This window comes from Tiliqua scincoides, chromosome 2 (assembly GCF_035046505.1).
Source record: "Tiliqua scincoides isolate rTilSci1 chromosome 2, rTilSci1.hap2, whole genome shotgun sequence".
Taxonomy (NCBI): Eukaryota; Metazoa; Chordata; class Lepidosauria; order Squamata; family Scincidae; genus Tiliqua; species Tiliqua scincoides.
The window spans coordinates 246,868,848-246,892,190 of NC_089822.1; the positions used below are offsets into that span (position 1 = coordinate 246,868,848).

The window sequence follows — 23,343 nt, forward strand, 5'->3', positions numbered from 1 at the left end:
GGGCCATACATCAGGGTTACACAGGCCAGTTTGGCAGTCTCTTTGGATGAAGACCTTGATACTTAACAGAAAGGAAACAGAGAAGGCATCAAGTAGCACTAGGAACATATTGGGAGTTCTTCATTTTCAAGCAGAGATCTTTCCGCCCACAAAGGAAAAATTAATTGAAATAGTCGAGCAAAGACTAAGTGAACCATCCCCCAAACCAATCTGCTGTCTGAGGCAACCATCTCAGTTGGCTGCATGGATGGGCCATCCCTCCATTCTGTCCAGAACATATATTGCCCTAGGTGGGCAAATTTTCCCCCTAAGTTAGCCTTTCTGAATATGGAGAACTTGGGGCAGATAATACCTCCCACAGATGAGCTCCATGTAGCATGAAAAAAATTAAGACACTTTCTCTGGAGTGTCCCTAGCTGTCCCAAATTCTATGCATAGCATAGAGGTTCTCACTAAGCACCTATCTGGGAATCCAGATAACTAACTTACTGGGCAGCCTTGGAAAAGCCTTTCTTGTCTGCTAACTCTGTACCATGGAGATAATACTGACTTACAGGTTTGCTATTCTACAGGTTTTCTATAAAGATGACTAAGTTATGGTATACAGTATTTTGAGCATTTAATCTTTATGTAATGCTGTCCTTAAATTTTACTGTAGCTTTATGTGCACATGAGGTAAAGTCTGATGGTTTCTTTCTTCCAATTCTTGTAAGTTTTGGCAACTCCCCCCCCCCCATTCATGAGAATTGTGATCTGGAGTACATTCCCATGGTCTGCATGCCCTGTTGCCATGGTGTCCAGCGAGCAAACAATTCCATGCCACCGCTAAGTCTTCCTATAGCAGGCGGTGAGGGCTCACGGGGCCCCTTTTCGAGGCTGGGGGAGCGAGGGTTAATGCCTCTGAACGTTGGGCTGCAGCAGGGCTCCCTTTGTATTTAATGTGAAAAGAGGCCAAGGATGCTTCAGAGGGCAGCTTCCCAACAGGAAAAACATTGTATCTTCACAGAGCCAGATAGGTGCATGAGAATGGAAGGAAAAGCTGATAGACACCCCGCTCAACTCTGCCATAGAGGCCTCTTCCCGATAACATAGCCCTGTAGTTTTCAAGCTTTCTGGTTTCCGGAAGCTTTTTCTATACTGACTTGTCTGTTGAGAAACTCCTGAGGGTTGCAAAGGGTTCTGGGGCACATGTCCAGGACCAAAGTAGTTGTGATAATGGCAGACATTTTTGTTTAAGCTGGGGTTTGCCAACCTGTAAAAGCAGAAATGGGGGTACAATTTTTGTAGCAAGAGGCGAGGAGTGCTAAGGCCATCCGTCTGATCCCAGTGCTCCCCCCAGAGATAAGTGCCAGAGTATAAGTAGCCACCGAAGAGAAGGTTCCCTTTGCTCTCACAATTAGTCTACACTAGATGTCGCAAAGGGGGACCAAATGCTGATTAGGGCTGTTGCACTTCATTGTTGCTCTATGTGACTTACTGGAATACTGGATCTTCCTAAATCATACTCAGTTCTTCTCTGTAAGCTACATGTTTTAGAGCAGGGATGTCTGTGTGTTGGCAACCTTCAGTCTGGAAAGACTATGGTATCGCGCTCTGAAAGGTGGTTCTGGAACAGCGCCTAGTGTGGCTGAAAAGGCCAATCCGGGAGTGACAATCCCTTCCACACTGGGAGCAAGTGCAGCCTGTCCCTGGTCTGTCTCCCTGGCTATGGGCCTTCCTTCTTTGCCTCTTTGCCTCAGACTGCTGGCAAAGTGTCTCTTCAAACTGGGAAAGGCCATGCTGCACAGCCTGCCTCCAAGCGGGCCACTCAGAGGCCAGGGTTTCCCACCTGTTGAGATCCACTCCTAAGGCAGGGATGTCAAACTCGCATCATACAGAGGGCTGAAATTAGCATTCATGGTGCCTGCTGAGGGCCGGAAGTGACATCATTCAGCAGATGATGCCAGAGATAAGCACTTTGTTCTCACATAGAAACTCATTCGCTGCAAATGACAAAAGAGAAAATGTGCAAATCTTGTTCATGTTTTCAATATACGAGAGCCCAATTATCAAGCTGGGAAAGCCCAATTATAATGGAGGCCAGATGACTTGCTTCCAGGGGCTGCATTCAGCCTGTCAGCCTTATGTTTGACACCCCTGTTTTAAAGCATGGGTAGGTAGACTTCAGGGTTGCAGGGATTTTGTTTGTTTGTTTAAATTAGAAACTTCAACAGCGAGAAACCAGAGCCAGGAATAAAAGGGGAGTTACAGGCATCTTATTTCTCAACAAGATGCCTGTATGCACATGCTCAGTCCAGAAATTTGTTTTAGTACCAGCACTGAGGGAATAGCTTTCCCACATAAACAACCATTTGTAGTTCTCTCCTTCTCCCCAGACCCCCACTTCACCCTCGCTTTCCATTCCCCCCCTTGCAGTCTACTTTCTACAGTCTACTTTTGGGGGGGATAAAAACCAGTCTCTTATTATTGCTATTGTGAAAACATTGGGAGGCTGAGATCCTTGAGGATCTACTGCAAATCACCTAATGTATCGACTGGTAGATCTACCCTGGCCCTGTTTAGATTCATCTGCAGTAGAGCATAAATAACCCTTGTCAGTCATTTTTGAAGAACCTCATGTGCAATTTGAAAACCATGTGTTCAGTCTTGTCTTTTAGCTCAATCACTTATTAATTTGCAATTCTGCTTCTAGCCAGAACCTTAATCTTGTTCAACACCACTCCCACACCTTTGATAGGGTCATTTCAGTCCTACTTGAATCTGGCAAGAGATCCATCAAACCCAGCATTTTATTTGACAGCTGGCCCCGGGGGGTGGGGGGAGATTGGAGGTGCATAGAAGGGCAAAATGAATTTTTAGGATAGTTTTGTTCCACACGTTACATTTCTGAAAGAAAAATGATGTATGCTCTCATCCTAAACAAATGAAAATGAGTCCATAGTGATTTGTTGATGCTTTTATATGTATATGCACAGAGGCATAACTAGAATGGAGCCTGAGGGGGCACTTGCCCCAACTACTACTAATTCATACACAGAGAGGACATAGTTTCATACTTTTCCTCCAGGTTAGTTCATGAGTCCCAAAATGGAGGATGAGCTTCTTCTCTGAGGTGTACTTGCTGCCACTCTCTCCCCCCCCATACTATTTATGCTAAGCAAATGCCTCTGGGAATTTATAAGTGGGACATATTTCCTGTCGCCCCCCCAACAAGCACAGCAGCCAATCGCCCATAAGTCAACCCCACAGATAAGTCGAGGGCAGGTTTTGAGCCATAAAATCATGGAATTTTCTATGACCCTCAGATAAGTCTGGGGTTAAACTTAGGGGGGTGTCTGACTATAGTTTTGTCTGATTTTGCTCAAGGCCAGATCCTGAAAAATAACCCACCCCTAATTGTTACCTAAGAACTGTAGTCTCTAATTTATTAAAAGCATAGTAAAAGATCATAAGATACATTTTTATTCTTTTTAAATTCTGGTCCTCACCACCTTTTTGTAAGCACTATCAGAGTAAGCGCACTGTAAACATACCAGTGCACTGTAAACATACCAGTAAAACAGTGGTTCCCAACCTGGTATTCACGTACTCCCAGGGACACTCAACAGGACCTTTAGGGGTACTTGAAAAAGAATGGCAGAAAAAGGCAGGCCGTGCTCCAGAATGCCTTGCAAGGACCAGCAAGGCAGGAAGGGAGGAAGCTAGTTGGCTGTGAAAGCCCCACCAATAGCTAGTTTTTGGCCATCAATTCATTTATGAACCAGTGATTGAAAACCATCACAGTAAAAGAGCTGAAACATAATATGGAAAGCGATCAATCACCCAGAATTTCTCAGCACACTTCTGGTGCAAAACAGTGCAAAGGCAGAGTCTTCTGTTCCTCAAACAGATAAAAAGAGAAAACACTGTGATAAATACATGAAGTCTGGGCTTTCATATAGAGGAGATGAGGGCTTGGGTTATTAATTACAAACATTTTGCTAATATGAAGGGTACAATTTATGGAAATGGGCTGCCAAGGGATATGCAAGTGAAAAAGGTTGGGAACCGCTGCAGGAGATCCATGAATCAAATCCACCTTTAAGGTGGACATGAGGAGAACCATGAATTGAAAACACCTTTAAGGTGTCTGGTGTGTTAAGCCAGAAGCTCTACATACAACATACAACCCATAACACATAACTGGGAGTGTGCAATTCAATTCACAGCAGAGAGATGCAGCTGCATATGTTTGCAACCCTTTTTACTCAGAAGTAGACCCACTGCTTTCCATGGGTGTTATTCTTAAGTAATGGTGCATTGAATTGTAGCCTGCTTCAAATGGAAAGGAGGATTCCCATCCTGGTGTTTCAAAAAGCAGAACCAGGCTGCAGCAGAAGGAAGGAGAATAAAAGGTCACAAATTGCTTCTAAGGAGCTGCCTGAGAAACTTGGCGCCTGCCGCTTGAGAAAGGAAGCTGTTCAGAGTTGAAAGGCTTTGCCCTCTGATTGACCCGGAGATAAGGCGAAGTGAGAATTGGAGCTTCATTACTTGGCAAAAATTTCACATACTATAGGCGAGTACATATGGTAGTATTCAGAGGTATACTGCCTCTGCATACAGCCACCATGGCTAAGTTTGTGATAGATCATTAATTTGCCCAGCCCCCCCCCCCAAACCAGTGACTATCGCTACTTCCTGTGGTATAAATTCCATGCTAGTTATGGGTTACAAGATGTACTTTCCTCATTGGTCCTGAAGTTCCTGCCAGTCAATTTTAGCACATGACCCTGAATTCCACTGTTCTCTATTTACAAGTTGCTAGTCCCTCCTGCTATGCATAATGAGTGTTCTTCTCCCCATAGGAGCATGTGACTTATGAGAAGGATGAGACTCATTCGCTCTGAGGCAAAACCACATCCAATACGGTGTGCTTTAACTTCTCACAGTGTGAAGCGGGCTTCTTTAGGGGACAAGTGACAGGAGAGGCACAAACTCTCACAAAAGGGGGTCTTCTCTCTGTTAGCCCAGGAAATGTTAGATTACAAGAAGCCATAGTCTACTGCAGTGCTTGCCAAACATTTTAGCAGCCGGACCCACTTTTTAGAACTATCACATCTTACTAGACCAGTGTTTTTCAAACTGGAGTGTCGCAATGCCCCAGCTTGAAGGCCCTGGCATCTGCCCCCTTAAGGGGCAGGAGCAGTCAGGAGGAGGGCTACAGGGACTGGGATGTACTCACCACTTCCTGCAGCAGCCTCCTTAGGGTGCAGGGAGCCCTGTGCAGGCATCTGCAGGACTTGTCTGAAGCGAAAGTGGAGCAATTGTGCTCCACTTCCGGTTTTGCAGAGGCAGGGCACGATCGCTCCACTTTCACTTTTGGAAACCTGGGGAGCTCCCCACACCCCAAGGAGGCTGCTGCAGGGACTGTTGAATGCACCCTGCAGCTCCCCTGTTGCTGTCTTTCCCCTGCCCCCACTAAGACTTACTGTGGTTCAAACTCTCCCCGAGAGTTTGAAAACCGCTGCACTAGATGAAGAGATATAGAAAATATTTAAAAACAATAATTTATTTATTTATTAATAATCAGGTTCCTGTGCTCCTGAGGCTGCTAGACAAGAAACTGCGAGGGATCAGTTCTCAGACCCCCAGTGGATACTGAAAACCACAGATAAGCAAATCCACTGTTTTCAGCCCCTTAAACCCTCCAAAGGGGACCTTCGGAGAGTTCTAATCTGATCATCTCTGGAGGACTTTGTGAAGCCCAGTGGCCATGCTTCTGCCTGCAGCCTCTGCAGGCTTCAGAATGGCAATTAAAAAAAAAAAAGACTACTTCCACTATTTTTTTTGCGCCTTTTTGGCCATTCTGAAGTCTGCAGAGGCTGCAGGAATACATGCGTGGCCTCTGCAGCTTCACAAAGCCCTCCAGAGGAGACCACAGGTGGAGCCAAGTTGAGCCAGATTCCCAGATATAAAATCCAGATAAGCAGGTTCCATGTGTATGTGTGTGCAGACATTTGCTAGACCCTCCCTAGAAATGCAGTTCATGGATTGTTCCCCCAAACCATTACAGTAATTCCAGGGTACACAGCAGCTGAACAAGATGCAAAATGTACAGTTCAGGACTTCCAGGTCAGACAAAAGGCTGAAAAACTGGGTTCTCATGTGATCTATGGCACGCCAGTTACTAGAGAAAACTGGAAAATGTGACATTAATTTAATTTAATTTAATTCAGGGGTATGAAGATTACCTCGTACCACTTAGCAAAGCTTTTATTTAATGTTTCAAGAACTTTTTGCGACACACCAAAAATCAGCTCACGACCCACTAGTGAGTCCCAACCCACAGTTTGGGAAAGTGCATGCATATGAGGCTCTGCTCTGTATCTTTTGTTTTGATCAAGGCAAGGGTGACTTGCTATCCAAACTATCCCCTTTGTTCTATTTGAGTAATTTGTTTTTCAAGTGAAAACATCTGTGTCAATTCCCTCTCCTCCATCAAGGTGGTTGTTTCCCACAAATATTGCTTTGTATGAAATCAAAAAAGTTACCACAATGAGAAAAATGCTACTTTCCAAACATTGTCTCGTAACATAGTAACTTATGAGTTTTTCTCATGAGCACATTATCTCAACAATGCATGGGAAATCAGACACCAGTTACAGTTTCAACTTTTTCATAAATTTAGTCTCTTTCTGCTAGTCAGAGAAAAAGTACATTTCTCAATCACTGAGAAAGCAACTAGTGCTATAGTGTTAAGGATGTCTTCAACACTATACAAATTTTATATTTACTACGTATTCTGCTCAAATAAATACAAGTGGAGGATGCTCTTCAGGATCGGGCACAAACTCAACACACTTCAGTAAACAGCCCACACAAGCAGAGGTCACAATTGAACATAGTTTGGAGAACTCCAGATTTATAGCACTCCAAAGACAAGAATGTCAGGTAGATTAAGCTGAGCTGAGTGATTCCACCTGCCCTTGGTGTGAGCCAGAAGTGTCTTGGTTGCCCTCCATGTGAGAGGTGAAGCTGCTTGTCAGCCTGCGTGGGAGAACCGGAGGCCAGAAATGAGACCAAACCAGGAAGATCCATTCTGAAATGTTGTTGGTTCTTGAAAGAGAGAGTATGATTGTAAAAATCCCCTTGAGGGATTTAGAAACGCCTGCCTACGTAAACCACCTTGAATAAAGACAGAGAAGTAATCCGATGACCAGAAAGGCGGTATATAAATACCTAGTTATTAATTATTATTATTATTAATAGTAATTTTACAGAAATCTGGAACTATATCACCATTCCTCTCCCTCCAAGACTCCTTTGCTAAAAACATAGAGAACGGTCTAATGCAAACTGCAACTTTCTACAGTGGGGTTCAGGTTGAAAGTCTATGCCAGGATAGCATGGTAGCAAACAGAATAATAGAATACAAACATAACAAGCAGTGTTGAGTAGAATTTAATAACTCAGGACCCAAAGACAAACACCAACTTTATACAAAGAGAGATCGAGACTGAGGCTTGCTGGGAACGGGCCCAGGGTAGCCTCATTTGGTTACCGCAATTCCAGGAGGGGATAAAAGGGATGGGGAGCCAAAGATTCAAATAGAGATGGTGATGGCGCAGCTTCCCACCCCAAGTCACAAGGGAAAAAAAATCCAAAATGTCTAAGGGAAGGCAGCCAAGAAGTAGGGCAAACCACAGCTCTGTGCCTTCTGTGTAGGATGGGAAGGCAATAGCAGGTGCCAAGGGGCCAACCGTCTGCCCCCTCCCCCCCAAAACGCCAGAGGAAGCAGTGCTGGTGAAGGGGCAAAAATCAAGGAAAAAGCAAATCCTCCCTCGTAAAGGTCAACTTCGGAGCCAGAATGGTATCCTGAGTTTGGGATACCAAGAGGGAAGGAGGGGAGAGACTGTAGAAGCAGGCGCCCATGGTATGGCAAACTGGGAGAAGACCCCTTAGGGGCAGACACCAGTACACCCCCCCCCAAATAGGATAGGCTGACTATGCAAAGGGAGGAACACAGGGTTTGACAGGGTTCACCTGCCTCAGTGCAAGACAATTTATCTAAAGCCTTTGGGACAGGAGGTCTAGGGATTGAATGGGGGGAGGGCTCCATGGACTTCCTCCTACACATCAGCACAGAGCACTCTCTAGCAGGGGACACAAAAAGGAATCTTACTGACTCGCAGGGGAGGAGGAAAGAGTGGAGCGGAAAGTGCTTGTGTGCTCAAGAAAATGTCACAGCAGCTCCTCCTCCTTCCCACTGCGGGGGTATACCAGGGTGGGGTGGGGAGTCACAAAACAAAGCCTTCTTATGTACACCCCCCCACCCACCCCCACTGCAGGATGCCTTAGTCCACTTCCTCCATGTTGCTGTAGGATGGAGCGGGGTGCTCTGCAACCCCCTCCGCTGCCAGCGCGGGAGCAACTTCAGGGGCCAGACTGGTTCCGAAGGGTGGCGAGCTAATTCCCTGCAAACAGAACAAAGCATTAGATAGCAGCTCGAGAAGGAAGAGGCACAGGATACCATGCACAAGGCTACACATCTGCCTCCCACCCTGGGCCAGAAGAACATGAGTGGTTTCACAATCCAAAAGGTAAGAACACGAGGATTGAAAAATTCAGAAAACATTCTCATTAAATATCAGAATTTTTTAAACACACACACCGAACAAACACGCAACCACCCTTATTCACAATTCCCTCCCACTCCAGATTACTATCAACTAGGTTAGCATATACACTAAAAAATATTCAGAATCCTGGCACAGTTAAAATTCTGCACCAAGGAAAGCCAAGCAATTAATGGAACAAATAATTGTACTGTACAATTACTTTATTGACTGTAAAGTAATTGTACAGTACTGTACTGGACTGAGACCCCCTTTAACGTCAATAGATTTCACTAGACATTGTCCCACAGACTTCTAAAACCCTCTCTGTAGCCATAAGGGCTAGAAACTCTCAAGTTACTGAATTCACACCTAATAACAAAGACCTTATCTGTACCGCATTACAGAATACACAGAGCTCTGCCCCAGCCCTGGACTTCCTCCCACCTTTAGAACTGCCTTTCTTCCCTCTTACTGTCTTGCTACAATACAATAAACAGACCAGGTAATTCTTCGGTCTCCTTTAAATTAATAGCAGCAACAGTCATTACAGGGCAGGCTAGTGGGAAGAAGTGTGTGTGGACTGACAGAATCCACATCATAACTCTACAAAGGAGGTTCTGAACAGAGCAACAGAGGGGAAAAAAACCAGACTTTACCATCTGTTGAAAACAGCTTAGGTTTATTAAATACAATAAATAAATACAGTGAAAGCATTTCTATAACACAATGCAATGCCTCTACCCATCAAGCAGTAGAAGACAGCTTAGCAGCTTTCCTCTGCAGCATGGGTGGTGCTCCCACCAGAACTAAGCCTGGATTAGGAAGTGCTCTTTGGCACTGGTGTGGCTAGATGCTGTCCCATTTCCTGGGACACAGCAGCAATCCCAGAGGGAAAAATTAAACCGCTGTGAAGATGCTGGGAGCAACATGTAAAAGGTTTGTTACATTTTTACAATGGATATGATGAACAAGAGTAAACAACGAACAATTCATTATACACAAATCAGGAAAGAATCAAAGAATCAAACTCTGCCCTGGGATCATGCTCCTAAGACAACTCCTACCTATCTGGTCACAGCCAAGTTTAGGGTTATCTAGGAGCAAATGTGTGATCTAGAGGAACAAGAGAGCCTGCACTGCATGCAAAGACCCACAGATTGCAGGATCAGATTAAGAAACACAGGGCCACACACTGGTGACTCAAGAGATACACTTGCCTGCTACCTTGTGTGTGTGCAGAAATAGGCAGGGACGTACACATGCATTCAGAGAGGCATGTACCGGAGGAAGAAATCAACTGCAGCAGAATCTTCTGTTTAGCCAAAGTCCTGTGCTTACAGAGCATTTTGCATAATGCTGACCTGGTTTGAGGGAGAAGGTGTGCACCCTGCAACATTCATGTCTAGTCTCATGCATTGACAGGAAATACCTGAAGATGCTTCTTTTAAAAAAAACCAAGAGAGATCAACTGGGCTGCAAGCCAACACTCTAACAGTAAGGAAACCTAATCCACCGATGTAGGGAAACATCAGCAATGCTTTCCTCCTCTTTCAAAAGGTAACAGAGGCCCATTCAAAAATGCAGGCCAGAGACCTCTTTTGCACCTGTTCTAACTGCAGACCTAATGTTCAACTGGGAAAGTTGACACAATGTTCAAATACTAGGCACCAGAGTTGGGGAGGGGAATCAACCCAGCTTAAAGGAGCTATCCCAAGGCAGAGAATGGCCAAGACAAACAACATATAACCAACCACTTTTAAGAGATTGTTATTTGTAGACTTGCAGCCTCTGTCACAGCATGTACATTTACCAGCCCTTGGTATAGGGGCCAAAGTCTACAAGAGCTACCCAGAAAAGGTACATTCCACTGAGGCTTCCTGGGCAGCAGAGCCAGAAGGACCTTTTCCCCAGGTTGCAAAATCCATGTGGTCAACCAAGGTAGGGAAAGAGTACAGATCCTGGTATCTTCTCAGTGGGGAGGCATTGGCACTAGGGCTTCTTCTTGCACCTACCTGGTGAGGAGCATCCCAGCCCCTCACCACAGAGATGCAACAGTTCAGAGGCAAGGCTGACGTGAGCTGGCTGCCCCCTACTGGTGCCCTGTTGCTGCCATTCCTGCTATCTCCAGCGGGTCTGATAGATGAGTGGGTAGAAGACATTCAGGAAGAGCGCCACAATGGCTGCCATGGTGCCCAGCACAAAGTATCGGACACGGCCTTCATCAGGACATTCTGAGGAATGATGTTTTGATCTTTGGCTGCAAGAGTTCCACGGGTTCCTCATCAGTCTCCTGGCAACTTCCTCTTCAGCCTCCAGTTCCTGCCAGAGCAGAGAAGCCTGCGATGTGGAAACCTGCGTCAGCACTTGATGAGAACACAGTGGCAAATCCCTCAATCACCCACAGTCTGCCCTGCCCCATCCCAGAACAGCCTGCCCTGCATCTCTTTTCACTGCTGCTCTCTCTGCCATGGCCCCATGGATTCCCCCTGTCTGGCTATGGTTCCAAGAGCAGGTTAGGTTCAGATATGGGGGCCTCCTAGGGATCAGTGAGCAGCACAAACCACGCTAGGTGACAGAGGACAAGCCCCAGCTTGTCCAAATGAGGCATCCATGCTGGCTGGCCGGCCGAGAGTTTTCCCAGTCTGCAAGTCTCAGTGCCAGCTTAATCCTTTCAACAGACCCAGGCACCAAGTAATCACAGCCCATGCTTTCTTGTATGCACGAAGGTCATTCAGCTGACCAAACAGTCACATTGGGTGAGAACACGAGGATCATTCACAAACAGCCAATTGCAGTTGACTTTTTGCTGGTGGGAACATAAGAATCTGACGACAGCCAATCACATCCAAGCGCTTGCAGGTGAGAACACGAGGCTCTTTCATAAGGACGACAGCTAATCAACAGTTCAGCTTTGGCAAATAAAAAAACTATGAAGTTCGTTCAAAGATGACAGCCAATCACAGCTCTTTCTTTTTTTAAAAAAAACAAAACAGATGCACAGGAGAATTAGTCATGGGGTAACTAGTCACAGACCAGTTTTTCCATGTACAAGAGGATCATTCAGACCAGTCAGCCAATCACAGCAGCTTTCTACATGAGGTTCAGGCAGGCAGAATCCACATCATCTTCCCCATTCCATCCCCTAGGATTTGCGAAACAGGGCCTGCTGCTTCCCAAGAAATAAATCTGGTTGGAGAGGGTGATGTTGGAGACGGTGTGAGGTGCCAGTCGCGCCACAGAGGATGGTTGCCAGTGTCCACAGGCACAAAGGGAATCATGGCTTAAGTATATGGGCTCTCTCTGGTAGCTTCTCTGAATGGGTGCCTGCTCTTCCTCAGGGTATGCAGTTCCCATTGGTCTCGATTTGCCTGGCATGCAGGTCTAGAAAACCACTGCAGATGCCAGGCACAAGACCGACTGCCCAGCTTCAATGAACCACAGAAGACACAGAAAGATGCAGCTTGTCCTGCAGCACAGCCATGGACACCACACAGCTTCATCATCTACGCAAGAAGATGATCTACACATCATCTACGCATGCTGAGCAGGATGCCACTATGGCACACACTACAGCCCCAGGTGGATGTGACAGTGGCCTCTGCTGCCGCCGCCGCCACCACCACCACCACCACACTTGCACCTGAGAGGCCCCTGTTCTAGATGCCCTGGGAGAGTGTGTGGCTTTGGGAGCTTGTGTGAAGGAGTACAGGGCTGGTATGCAGATTGTTCAGTCCCAATCGGATTATTTGAGGGCTGGGGGGAGGAGAGATCCTGAAATCATCAGCACTGAGTTCAGTTCTACAACTAGGGCCCACTAACTGGCTGCTTATGTCACACCCCCTCCCCTGGGGGGCTGGGGGATAAGAATAGGCCCTCGGTTTGGCTGTACTTGTCGTAAGAGGTGACTAAACAGCCACCGGGTAGATGGGACTCCTTAGCCTGGGAAGGCAGCTCATCTGAGAGAAGGAAAACTCTGATTCCAAACCTCTACTGCCTTGTGGCTGCATCCAGTTATGGAAAAGGCTTCAGGAGTCAACCTCGAGGAAAAATCCGGAGCCGGAGTCCCTGAGGCAGTTCATGGCTGAACACAGTCATGTTCTGGCAACTCCTGCGATGCTGCTGGAACCAACCATATTGGACTCTGCCTTTCCATTGGACCATTTCAGCGACGTGGAGAGAGGGGATTTGCTGCATGGGTAACAGCCTATCCTCCATATCTACTTTACCAGGCTTCGCGCACTGGAGAGGACACTGTTCCAGAACCATTATTCAGAGCGCGATACCATAATCTTCCGAGACTGAAGGATGCCAACATGGATGTCACACCCCATCCATGCTTGTCGCCCTCACCTCATCAGCTAATTTGGAATAGGATTCGCTGCCATCACCCAGTGCTTTGAAGCAGAATGTTTCCTCCAGCTTGAGAGGATCTTCTGCCCCAGCCAACTCCCCTCCTCAGGTCTTTTGAACCACTGCAGCCTTACCACCCTTGAGAGGGTTCAAGACTCTTCCTGAGAGCCCTGGATGCTTGCCTCTTCCTAGGATACAAGCACTGATCCCATAAACAGATCCACAGCACACACATTATTGCTCATTATTGCCTCAGCCAGAGATGCAAGCTGGAACCAGCAGACATTTCTTCCTCTATCAGCAGTAAGATGACCAGTAGGCATAGACTCCCAACTAATGGATATATTGAGGTATACCAACTACTCCCAAGAGCTCTCACCTGATTTGCTGCTGCTTCAGCAGATGGAGCCAGGTCAGCCAGAGGGTCTGAAGGGTGAGGCAGTCCTCGTGGGGATCTCTCTACAGGAGAATTCCGTCGACGGTAGAAGAGAACATAGGCATATCGTGTCACCACTTGGCTTTCATCCACCGTGGTGACAGTGCTGTCATCAAAGAGCCGCCAACCTGCAGGGGAAGGGGGTTGGAGAGAACAAAGGGGTAATCACAGAATCTTCTGATGTACACATCTCTCTCCAACCCAGACAACGAGGGCAACACAAGCCTGGAGGTGAAAAATTGACAGAGGCCCAACTACCTGCCTATCACCTCTTCAATCCTTTAAGAGGGGACACTTGGATAAGATAGGAGGCTACCTACTTAAGACACTGTCTATTATAGCTGTGCCTAAGAGTCTCCCAGTCATTCATGTAGTTCTTCCTCATAGTATACGTCCCCTTTGCCTGTACAGGGGGCCCTCTTTATCTGCAGGCTCATCAACATCATCATCTGCAGGCAGATTTCAGTACCTGCAGATGCCGAGCGTGTGGTTGGAAGGTCTCAGAAGCCTCTCAGACACTGCCAGAAGTCTCTGGTACGAACCAGTAGTGCCTTCTGGACGTGTCTGGGAGACACTTCTGTTCAGCACCAGAGACCAATAGAGATACCAGTCCTAATTCTAAAATGTTCCAAATGCAAGGCATTTACCTAGGAAATTCATGAGATTCCTTTAGTTCAACAGTAATCACAGTTCTGGTTGAGATTAACCAAGCAATGAAAAGAGGAAAATTGATTTTTTAACTTCTTAAAGAGAAAGAGATGCCATGAACAATGAGTCCTTCAGGTCACACTGATGGCATGACCACAAGTGCTAGAACTGTGCATGGCTTCTCTAAGTGATAAGAGAGTTAAATAACCAATGATGAGAGTCTAATCAAGATTCCTTACATGTGGAACTGCAGAAGACATTAGATTTTCCCCCCCAGCAAATATGGCTTCTCTGGAAAAACTGTATATACTTGCCAAACCCCGAAGCTCACTAGTTCTACTCTCCACCATTTTCCTAATTCCATCATGTGTGAAGTTCCACCACCAATTTGACCCTGGGAAACCAACAGAAAGGAGCCCCTTTAACCCATTTTTCCTGTTACTTTGGGTCCCCCTGGCAGAGTAATGCCACCATTGCACCAATCTCATTCCCATCATAAAAGAGGGACACAGTCCACCTTCCTCAGCCCCAGTAGCAGAAGCTAGTCTGTGATAAGGAGCAAAATGTTTTCCTGTCTAGAGAACCTACTGGCAAATGAAGGAGACCCTTCTCTACTGTGTACCTGAAAGTTTCGGCTCTGAATACAGCAGAAAGGTCCCCTTTCTCCTACAAGGCCTTCCCAATATCTCCAAGCAGCAACAGTCCCTGAGAAGCCCCAGTACAAATGACTAGCCATAACTTGGCCTATCAACAGTCCCTGGGCCACCCACTGTCTCCCGCCCCCTACTCACCCACATCACTCCGCTGGCTGTTCTTGTCGCTGGGCAGCCGAGCATAGGCTGTGTAATGCCCACCAATCATGCCTCCATAGTGATTGATAACTGCATACAGGTCATACATGGGTAGCTGCTGCTCATCTTTCTGGCCAATGCAGAACTTGCTCAGGTCCAAGCTCCTGGGGACACAAGTTATACAAATGAGGCAGTGCTGCATTTCTGAGAGAAAGCTCAGACCCCCATTCAGAGATGGCACTGTTTGTCATTTCAGACTCACCTGCATGTCTATTATTTGTGCTTTATAAATGAGAATTAGCATTCACCTTCGCTCAATGATTTAGGATAGGCAATAAATACTATGATTCAAATGAAAGTATCCCACAGGAGCATGCCTCTGAGGTAGGATAAATACCTCGTATATGAAAAAGGTTTCATTTTCATTACCTTTTGGGCTGTGGCTGATGAACTCCAAGCCAGACTCCCATATCAGCATGGCCTGGAGTGCCCAAAATGAATCCTAGGGTAATTCAGAGATAAGGATCTGGTTCCATGTCTTAATCTAAATCTAAAGGGCACGAGGGCGGGAGAGAAGGAAGGGACTAAGGGCATGCTGATTGCCAGAAATCTGTACTCACATCATTCTATCCCAAAACAGACAAGAAAAGATTTCACAATAGCAGCCACTACAGTTGGTTGCATCAGAAAGGGAGAGAGATTTGTGGTATCTTAAAGATTTGAGTCGTTAGCAACAGGCAACTACATAGTTGCGATGGCAATGCACCCACCCCAGTGGAAGTCCTTATGGACACATGTCATGCAATCTGACGAAGCAGGCTCTTGCTTATGAACATTAATACTGCAATACCTTCATTTTTAAAGATACCTCAGGCCTAATTTTTTCCCTTGCCTTGCAGAAGGTCTCTTCCAGCTCAACCTGAATTTCCTCCTCTCTTCAAAATGACAAAAAAGGCCACTCAAAACTGCCTCCTGCAGCTGCCACCACCCTGCCGTATCTGACAGTCACAGGGAAGAACCCATAAAGAAGGGGCTTGCCAGAAAGTTGCAGAGTTGAAGTACACACACAGCACGTGTGACCACATTATGCTGGAAAACGCGGTGAGCAAAGCATTGCAAGCACATCGGATCCAGGCTAGAAGCATGTTGTTTGTCAAGGTGATGCCACCCAAACTGTTGGATTCTTCCTCCAGTGGCAGGATTCAGTAAAGCAATGTATAAAAGCAGCAGCTCTCACCTGACTGGGAAGTCCACCATATCATTGATCTTGTCCCTCCAGATAAAGCTGCGGAAAGAGAAGCGCTTGAGCTGTATGATGAGGACGTTGGGCAGGCGCCACAGCATGAGCTGCTTGGAAGCCTCGCGGTGCTGCTTACACTTAGGGCAGTACCTGTAGAAAAAGGGAGGCGAAATGGAGACAAAGCCTTCTTGGGAGCGTAAGGAGACATCAGTACATACCATCAAGTGACTGCACTTTGCCATCCCCGTTTGCTGCACTCAGGACAGTGCTAGCTAGACTTTGAAGATAAAAGGTCCTAGAAAGAGACTTTTACCACGTTGCACTGTGGGTGCTGGACTGGCAGCTTTAAACATGATAAGGTTTCAGAGAAGGCCATGACTGCATGCTGGCATAGCAAAGGATAGCTGGGTTAAGAATCTAGGGAACAATTACCATAGATACTCACATATAGTACTTGAAATTTTTGCCAAGTAATCAAGCTCCAATTCTCACTTTGCCTGACCTCCGGGTCAATCAGAGGGCAGAGCCTTTCAACTCTGAACAGTTTCCTTTCTCAACTGAGCTGTTGCTCAGCTCAGGCAGGCACCTCCTTAGTTGCTATAGTTACTTTCCAGGGACATTCCAGCCAAAGTTAACCTTTTATTCTCCTTCCTTCTGCTGCAGCAAAGCAGGTCTGTTCTTTGAAACACCAGGATGGGACCCTCCTTCCCAGGCTACAATTCAGTGCACCATTACTTAAGAATAACACCCATGGAAAGCAGGGGGTCTACTTCTGAGTAAAAAGGGTTGCAAATATATGCAGCTGCATCTCTCTGCTGTGAATTGAATTGCACACTCTCAGTTATGTGTTGTATGTAGAGCTTCTGGCTTAACACACCAGACACCTTAAAGGTGTTTTCGATTGATGGTTCTCCTCATGTCCACCTTAAAGGTGGATTTGATTCATGGATCTCCTGCAGTGGTTCCCAACCTTTTTCACTTGCATATCCCTTGGCAGCCCATTTCCATAAATTGTACCCTTCATATTAGCAAAATGTTTGTAATTAATAACACAAGCCCTCATCTCCTCTCTAAGAAAACCCAGACTTCATGTATTCATCACAGTGTTTTCTCTTTTTATCCGTTTGAGGAACAGAAGACTCTGCCTTTGCACTGTTTTGTACCAGAAGTGTGCTGAGAAATTCTGGGTGATTGATCACTTTCCATATTATGTTTCAACTTTGTTATTGTGATGGTTTTCAATCACTGGTTCATACATGAATTGATGACCAAAAACTAGCTATTGGTGGGGCTTTCACAGCCAACTAGCTCCCTCCCTTCCTGCCTTGCTGGTCCTTGCAAGGCATTCCTGCCTTACAAGGCATTCTGGAACACGGCCTGCCTTTTTCTGCCATTCTTTTTCAAGTACCCCTAAAGGTCCTGTTGAGTGTCCCTGGGAGTACGTGAATACAAGGTTGGGAACCACTGTTTTACTGGTATGTTTACAGTGCACTGGTATGTTTACAGTGCACTTACTCTGATAGTGCTTACAAAAAGGTGGTGAGGACCAGAATTTAAAAAAGAATAAAAATGTATCTTATGATCTTTTACTATGTCTTTAATAAATTAGAGACTACAGTTCTTAGGTAACAATTAGTGGTGGGTTATTTTTCAGGATCTGGCCTCAGGTAAAATCAGACAAAGCTATAGTCAGACACCCCCCTAAGTTTAACCCCCGACTTATCCGAGGGTCATAGAAAATTCCATGATTGCTGGCTCCAAACCTGCCCTCGACTTATCTGTGGGGTCGACTTATAGGTGGTGTCTGCGGTAGCTTCACTGGATTTTCAGTCCTCTTCGTGTTCCTCACTCACTCCCCGAAATTCCACACTCCTAATGCACAGCACTCCAGTATTTGGAGCTGCAATCCTTTCTCAGCCTGCCAACACACACTTTGGAACCAGAATGTTTGTTGTGTTACCAAATGGTATCTTGTGCCAATTTAGCCTTTTTCTTTCTTTCAAGCACTCTAATATAGATCCATGTAAGGTTACAGCCTACAGAGAAGTTTCTCCTCCTTACCAGGCCTCTTCTGGGGCCAGCACCTCTGGTTTGGTGAAGAGGTTGAGACACTGTTCGAGGGTGAAGTGACCTGCCCTGGCCGCCTCACTTGCCGAGCCTGGATCCTCCATGCACTCCAGCTCCTTGGACTCCACCAACACAAACTCTTTCATCCTCTCATTATTCTTCCACACCAGGGCCAAGGAACAGTCATCTGTCAGGACTAGTGGGGCATCTCCTGTAAAGCCAAGATGTTTACAGGTTAAGTACTGTCCTCTCTTTCTTCACCAGGCCAGAACTGACATCCAAGAAATAAAAACTGGAGAAAGTCCTTGGAGACTCCTAATTAAGCAGACTAGCTAGAAGGCTATGGAACAGGAAGCCTCTGCCACAGCCACGAGGAAGGCAAACATAGGAGCACATATTACATATTCTGTGTGTCAACAGCACTTTGTGGGCAACCTTGAGGGTTTTAACTTGTTCATATTTCACAGTGAACCTTCTGAAACAGGTTGCTATTGAATACATTTTGAACAAAGCACACTCAGGCCATGGGTGGAAGACATCAAATGTGCCAAGCTGAGCTCCAAACAATGTTCTACAAGTTGGACAACACACTGGCTCTCCAGGTGAATGGAAGGGAAAGCCACCAACAGCAAAAGCAGGGGTGTGTGTGTGCGCACTGGTGCATGAGTGCATGCAGTAGCTTCCAGAATTCAGCAAAGGAAACACATCATGGGTCCCATCATTTGTTTCTGCAACTGCGTAACACAGGGAATGCTGACTATGACGGAGAAGAAAAAAAATTCAGGAACTCTCGTACTCAGTATGGTGGTTTCTTCCTTGGAACAGGCAGGGCTGCTTTTTATGTACATTTGTTTTTGGGTGCACAAACCAGACTTGACAAAGGTCTGCAGAACAGACTGTTTTAGGGCAGTAATGCCAGTTAGGGCGGAAGGGAACAAACATTCCCTTACTTTGAGGAGGTCTCTGCGAGTGACACCCAGCTGCAGGATGCAGCACATGTCCCTTTGGCACCGCTATGCCAGTGCTGAAAAGCACTGACATAAGGGGTTAGGATTGTGTCCTTAGTCTCAGAAAACAGGAGTGGGGGAGAAGATATCCAAGCTGAATTTGAAGGGAGCACATTAGCAGTGCTTCACATTGCTTCTCGCACCTCCTCATAACTACATGCAGGTTTGCATAGTTCATATGCTTGTTGCAGTGCTTCCATTGTTTTACCACAGGATATACTCAGCCTTGATTACAGTCAATTGGCCAGCACTGACACCTGCCCTCTGTGGGTTCAACAGCACTTTGCATTGACTTAAGAGACTAGATCCAGCCCATATTATCACATAGAAAACCTCTCCCTAAGCCTGCATGGTTCTCTCCCTCAAGGCCAAATCGACATTTCAAGATATAACTGTTTCCAAAACACCAAGCTCCTGCACGTTAACACTCACCTTTATCCTCCAGCTTCTGTTCTTTGTTGGCTGCATCAATCTTGTTGATGTAGAACTGGGTAACATGAGAATTCAGACCCTCAGCTGGGTGCTGGTAACCAGGGATGGCAGCTGCAGACAGGGAGGAAGGGGATGGAAGGGTCAGTGATAACAGCACAGGTAGCAGACCCTTCTCTTTCCAGAGGCAGGCCAACAGCTGGGACACATTATACTCTACTACACACCTCAGACATGGAAACCCAGCTTTTTGAGACCCACATGAGTGAATGGTGTGGCCTAAGCCTTTCCTCTAAGCCTGTCACAGTAGTAACATGGGCAGGTATATGTGGAACAGCTGTTCCTCTAACCCTAATCTCCTACTTTTGGCCTTGGTAGTGGTAATGGGACTAAAAGCATACAGAGACTTCTCCAATCTTATGATTAATTTTGGAGTTTTGCTTGTGAATGAGACAAAATTGACTAAGTATCTATAATGTGTTCATAGTCCAAGTTTCTTGTAAAACATCTCACAGTGAAGCCTCGAGTTGAGAGCAGGTCCAAGGAATTCTGGGATCAAGGTCATACTGAGTGCCAAACAGCATGCAATGTGGACGGACTAAAAAAATCAACAGTTGGGAGAACTGAGGGTCAGATCGAAGACAGGCCCCTTACCTTCAGGCTTGGGAGCTCTCTCGTAAAGCAGCTCCTTTTCCACATAGCTCTCAGGCCGTGTGTCTACAGAAGGTTCCGAAAAGCCCGAATCCAAGCTTCGCACAGAGCTTCTCCCTGTGGAGACCTTGCTCCGCACGGCGCTAGCGTTCCCCAACTCGGACTGCAGCTCGGGAGCTGAGAGAGATGCCTGGGGCTCTTGCGAGAGGTGTGGGGCCTTGGCACCATCCCCTGACTCCAGGGTGGTGGTATCGGCGGCAGCAGACACAGCTGTAGCACAGCTGCTCTTGGGGGGAGGCTCCTGCTTCTCAGGAGGCTGGGGCTGCAAGCCCTGTTCAGGTGACATCCTGCCCATCTGGAAGGGCGGCTGGAACACACTAACTGAGTACCTGGGCAGGGAGAGGAAACAGTCAGACCATGGCCCAGCAGTGTCTGCAACTGAGGAAATATACTGTTGGCTGTCAGCAAAGGAAAGGCAGATGCCCCCAGCCCAGTTAGGAATGAGTCAACAGCAGCCACTGTCCATGCGGCCGTGAGCATTGCCAAATAGGTGGCCTTACCTGGCATAACCCTCCAGGAGTTGGGCCAACCGTGCATAGGTGAGGCGTGACTCGGGCACGCTGATGAGGAAGGGGAAGCCAATGTTCTCAGGGCGGCACAACGCTTTGTGGTCAGACCAATGCATCCTCTGACACCCTCTGAAATGCATAGAAGACTGCTACATGGAGGCCACACACCCACACTTCCTCCACCCTCCTTGACTCTGAGAAAAAGAGTAAGACTTACACATTGCAATAACCGACACGGTAGCACCGAGTGCAGCGCTTCAGCTTCTCCTCCTCTGTCTGCTGCTTCTTCTGGCAAGCGGCACATTTGGTGATGGGCACACTGGGCACCTGAGGGCGCTGGGAGGTGTGCGTGAAAGGGAGAGAGACAGAGATGATCCATGGAGTAAGCCAGAAATGATAGCTACCCTGGCTGGAAGAGCAGGCTTCTCCCATGAGGTAGGTTAAACACCCCACACACTCTGGCTGTTTACTTTCCTCTCACCTGCTAAAGGGAAGCCATCTCACCCCAATTCCTGGCTCACCCTAATTGACAGCTTAATGGAGTTCCACAGACCAATGGAGTTCCACAGACTAAATGGAGAGCAATTGAACACAGTTCTTGTCACCAACCTGTTGAACCTGCAGCACCACCACACGCTCCTTAGCCAGGTCTGGAGAAAGCACCTCAAAGCACAGCAGAAGGTCCGTGGGGGAGACAGTGTCCAGCGAATGGGAAGGCAGAAACATGCGATGGAAGCGGTTTTTGATTACCTTAATCCAAGAAGAGAATGGAAGTAAGGACCTGACTGAGAGAAGCCAATCTTTGGTTTCACTTTAGCTCAAGACACTTGAGCTAAAAGGAATTCATTATCACAAGATGCACTAGTGGTTACTGGCACAGACACCTTGAAAAAGTGTCCAATACTCCACATGCATGCCAGTATATTCACTACCATAAAGGTAAACACAAGGTTCAGACACAATATACTACAGGCTACCAGATACGAGGAGCTAAATATGAGACAAAGCTCATTGCCTGCTCCCACTTGTAAGCTTTGTAGGGACATGAAGCTGACCACTGTCCAAGCCAGTCAAAGCTAGACATACGCCTGGTCTGATCCAATACACACCTCCATTTACTCAGGAAAGAGGCCCTTTTCCTCTCATATCCCAGGCCACAGCTTTGGTAAACAGATCCCAGGGTGAGCCCTGGCATCAATGAAATCCTAGGCAAGTCACCATTTGCTCTGCAAGTTGGCTTTTTTCCTTTATCGATGAGAAATACATATATGGTACATGCGAGTCCAGTATGATGCGTATGGTGGCCAGTGAGAAGTGGGGCTGAAGGAAAACCACAACTTGGACACACACAAGAGGAGTCCTGTAGTGCTGGCACTCATAAGAACATAAGAACAGCCCCACTGGATCAGGCCATAGGCCCATCTAGTCCAGCTTCCTGTATCTCACAGCAGCCCACCAAATGCCCCAGGGAGCACACCAGATAACAAGAGACCTCATCCTGGTGCCCTCCCTTGCATCTGGCATTCTGACATAGCCCATTTCTAAAATCAGGAGGTTGCACATACACATCATGGCTTGTACCCCATAATGGATTTTTCCTCCAGAAACTTGTCCAATCCCCTTTTAAAGGCATCCAGGCCAGATGCCGTCACCACATCCTGTGGCAAGGAGTTCCACAGACCAACCACACACTGAGTAAAGAAATATTTTCTTTTGTCTGTTCTAACTCTCCCAACACTCAATTTTAGTGGATGTCCCCTGGTTCTGGTGTTACGTGAGAGTGTAAAGAGCATCTCCCTATCTACTCTGTCCATCCCCTGCATAATTTTGTATGTCTCAATCATGTCCCCCCTCAGGCGTCTCTTTTCTAGGCTGAAGAGGCCCAAACGCCGTAGCCTTTCCTCGTAAGGAAGTGCAATCATGCAGGCGCAAGTGCATTCAAGTGCACTCAAGTGCAATCATGCAGGCTGTGAGCTGGGGGACCCAATGAGGTGGCCAGGAGCCTGAAGGAGAGAGCATCTATGCATCTCTAGGCTGATGAGATCCAAGCACTTTGGCTGCACGCCTACTACTAGATCTTAGGCACAGTTAATGCTTTTGGCAGTCAACTGTGTGTAGTGCAAAAGCACAATGCAATTTCAAAAAGAAAAAATTCTATAGGTTGAATGTCAGAGGCAATCTCATGTGGGCAAACATTCTGCCATCTTCACTGCACAAAGACAGCACTCACCTCAGCCAGGCGCAGGTTCTCAGGCTTCACTCTAACGCTGTGGGACACTGAATCTAGCACCTCCATGGCAGTGGAGTTCTCCTTGCTGATGCTCACCAGGAACTGTTGGAAGTTTACACACCCTATGATATGTGCTGTCATATCAGTATTCTCCCCAGTCCCACCACCATGACATAGTTCTTCAGCAGTGATTCCTGAATGATACTCATCTCTACTTGCTTCTCCATTTCAGCTTGCCCTATTGGACAGCCCCTAGTCATTAGTCAATTCCTGATCCGTTTTCCCCAATGGGACTGCACCCATTCTGGGTTCTGTAGGGCACTGAGCA

The 23,343-nt window shown here is 46.8% G+C and overlaps 1 protein-coding gene across 10 annotated transcripts in view; it reads right to left on the minus strand.

The window, feature by feature from the left end:
• Positions 1 to 7,424: 7,424 nt before the first annotated feature.
• The window catches only part of USP19 (ubiquitin specific peptidase 19), a 43,340-nt gene continuing 27,421 nt past the window's right edge, over positions 7,425 to 23,343 (minus strand). For 8 of the 10 annotated variants that reach the window (XM_066618420.1, XM_066618419.1, XM_066618424.1 and 5 more), the window contains 11 exons: positions 23,016 to 23,117; positions 21,395 to 21,535; positions 21,003 to 21,121; positions 20,777 to 20,914; positions 20,220 to 20,605; positions 19,569 to 19,679; positions 18,124 to 18,340; positions 16,060 to 16,212; positions 14,823 to 14,986; positions 13,327 to 13,511; positions 9,178 to 10,934 (listed from right to left, as the gene is read on the minus strand). In XM_066618420.1, coding sequence (XP_066474517.1) covers positions 10,716 to 10,934; positions 13,327 to 13,511; positions 14,823 to 14,986; positions 16,060 to 16,212; positions 18,124 to 18,340; positions 19,569 to 19,679; positions 20,220 to 20,605; positions 20,777 to 20,914; positions 21,003 to 21,121; positions 21,395 to 21,535; positions 23,016 to 23,117 — 1,935 coding nt within the window. In that variant the 3' untranslated portion in view covers positions 9,178 to 10,715. Of the gene's footprint in view, positions 8,454 to 9,177; positions 10,935 to 13,326; positions 13,512 to 14,822; positions 14,987 to 16,059; positions 16,213 to 18,123; positions 18,341 to 19,568; positions 19,680 to 20,219; positions 20,606 to 20,776; positions 20,915 to 21,002; positions 21,122 to 21,394; positions 21,536 to 23,015; positions 23,118 to 23,343 lie in introns of those variants that run through there. The other 2 variants (XM_066618425.1, XM_066618423.1) reach the window with 2 other exon arrangements.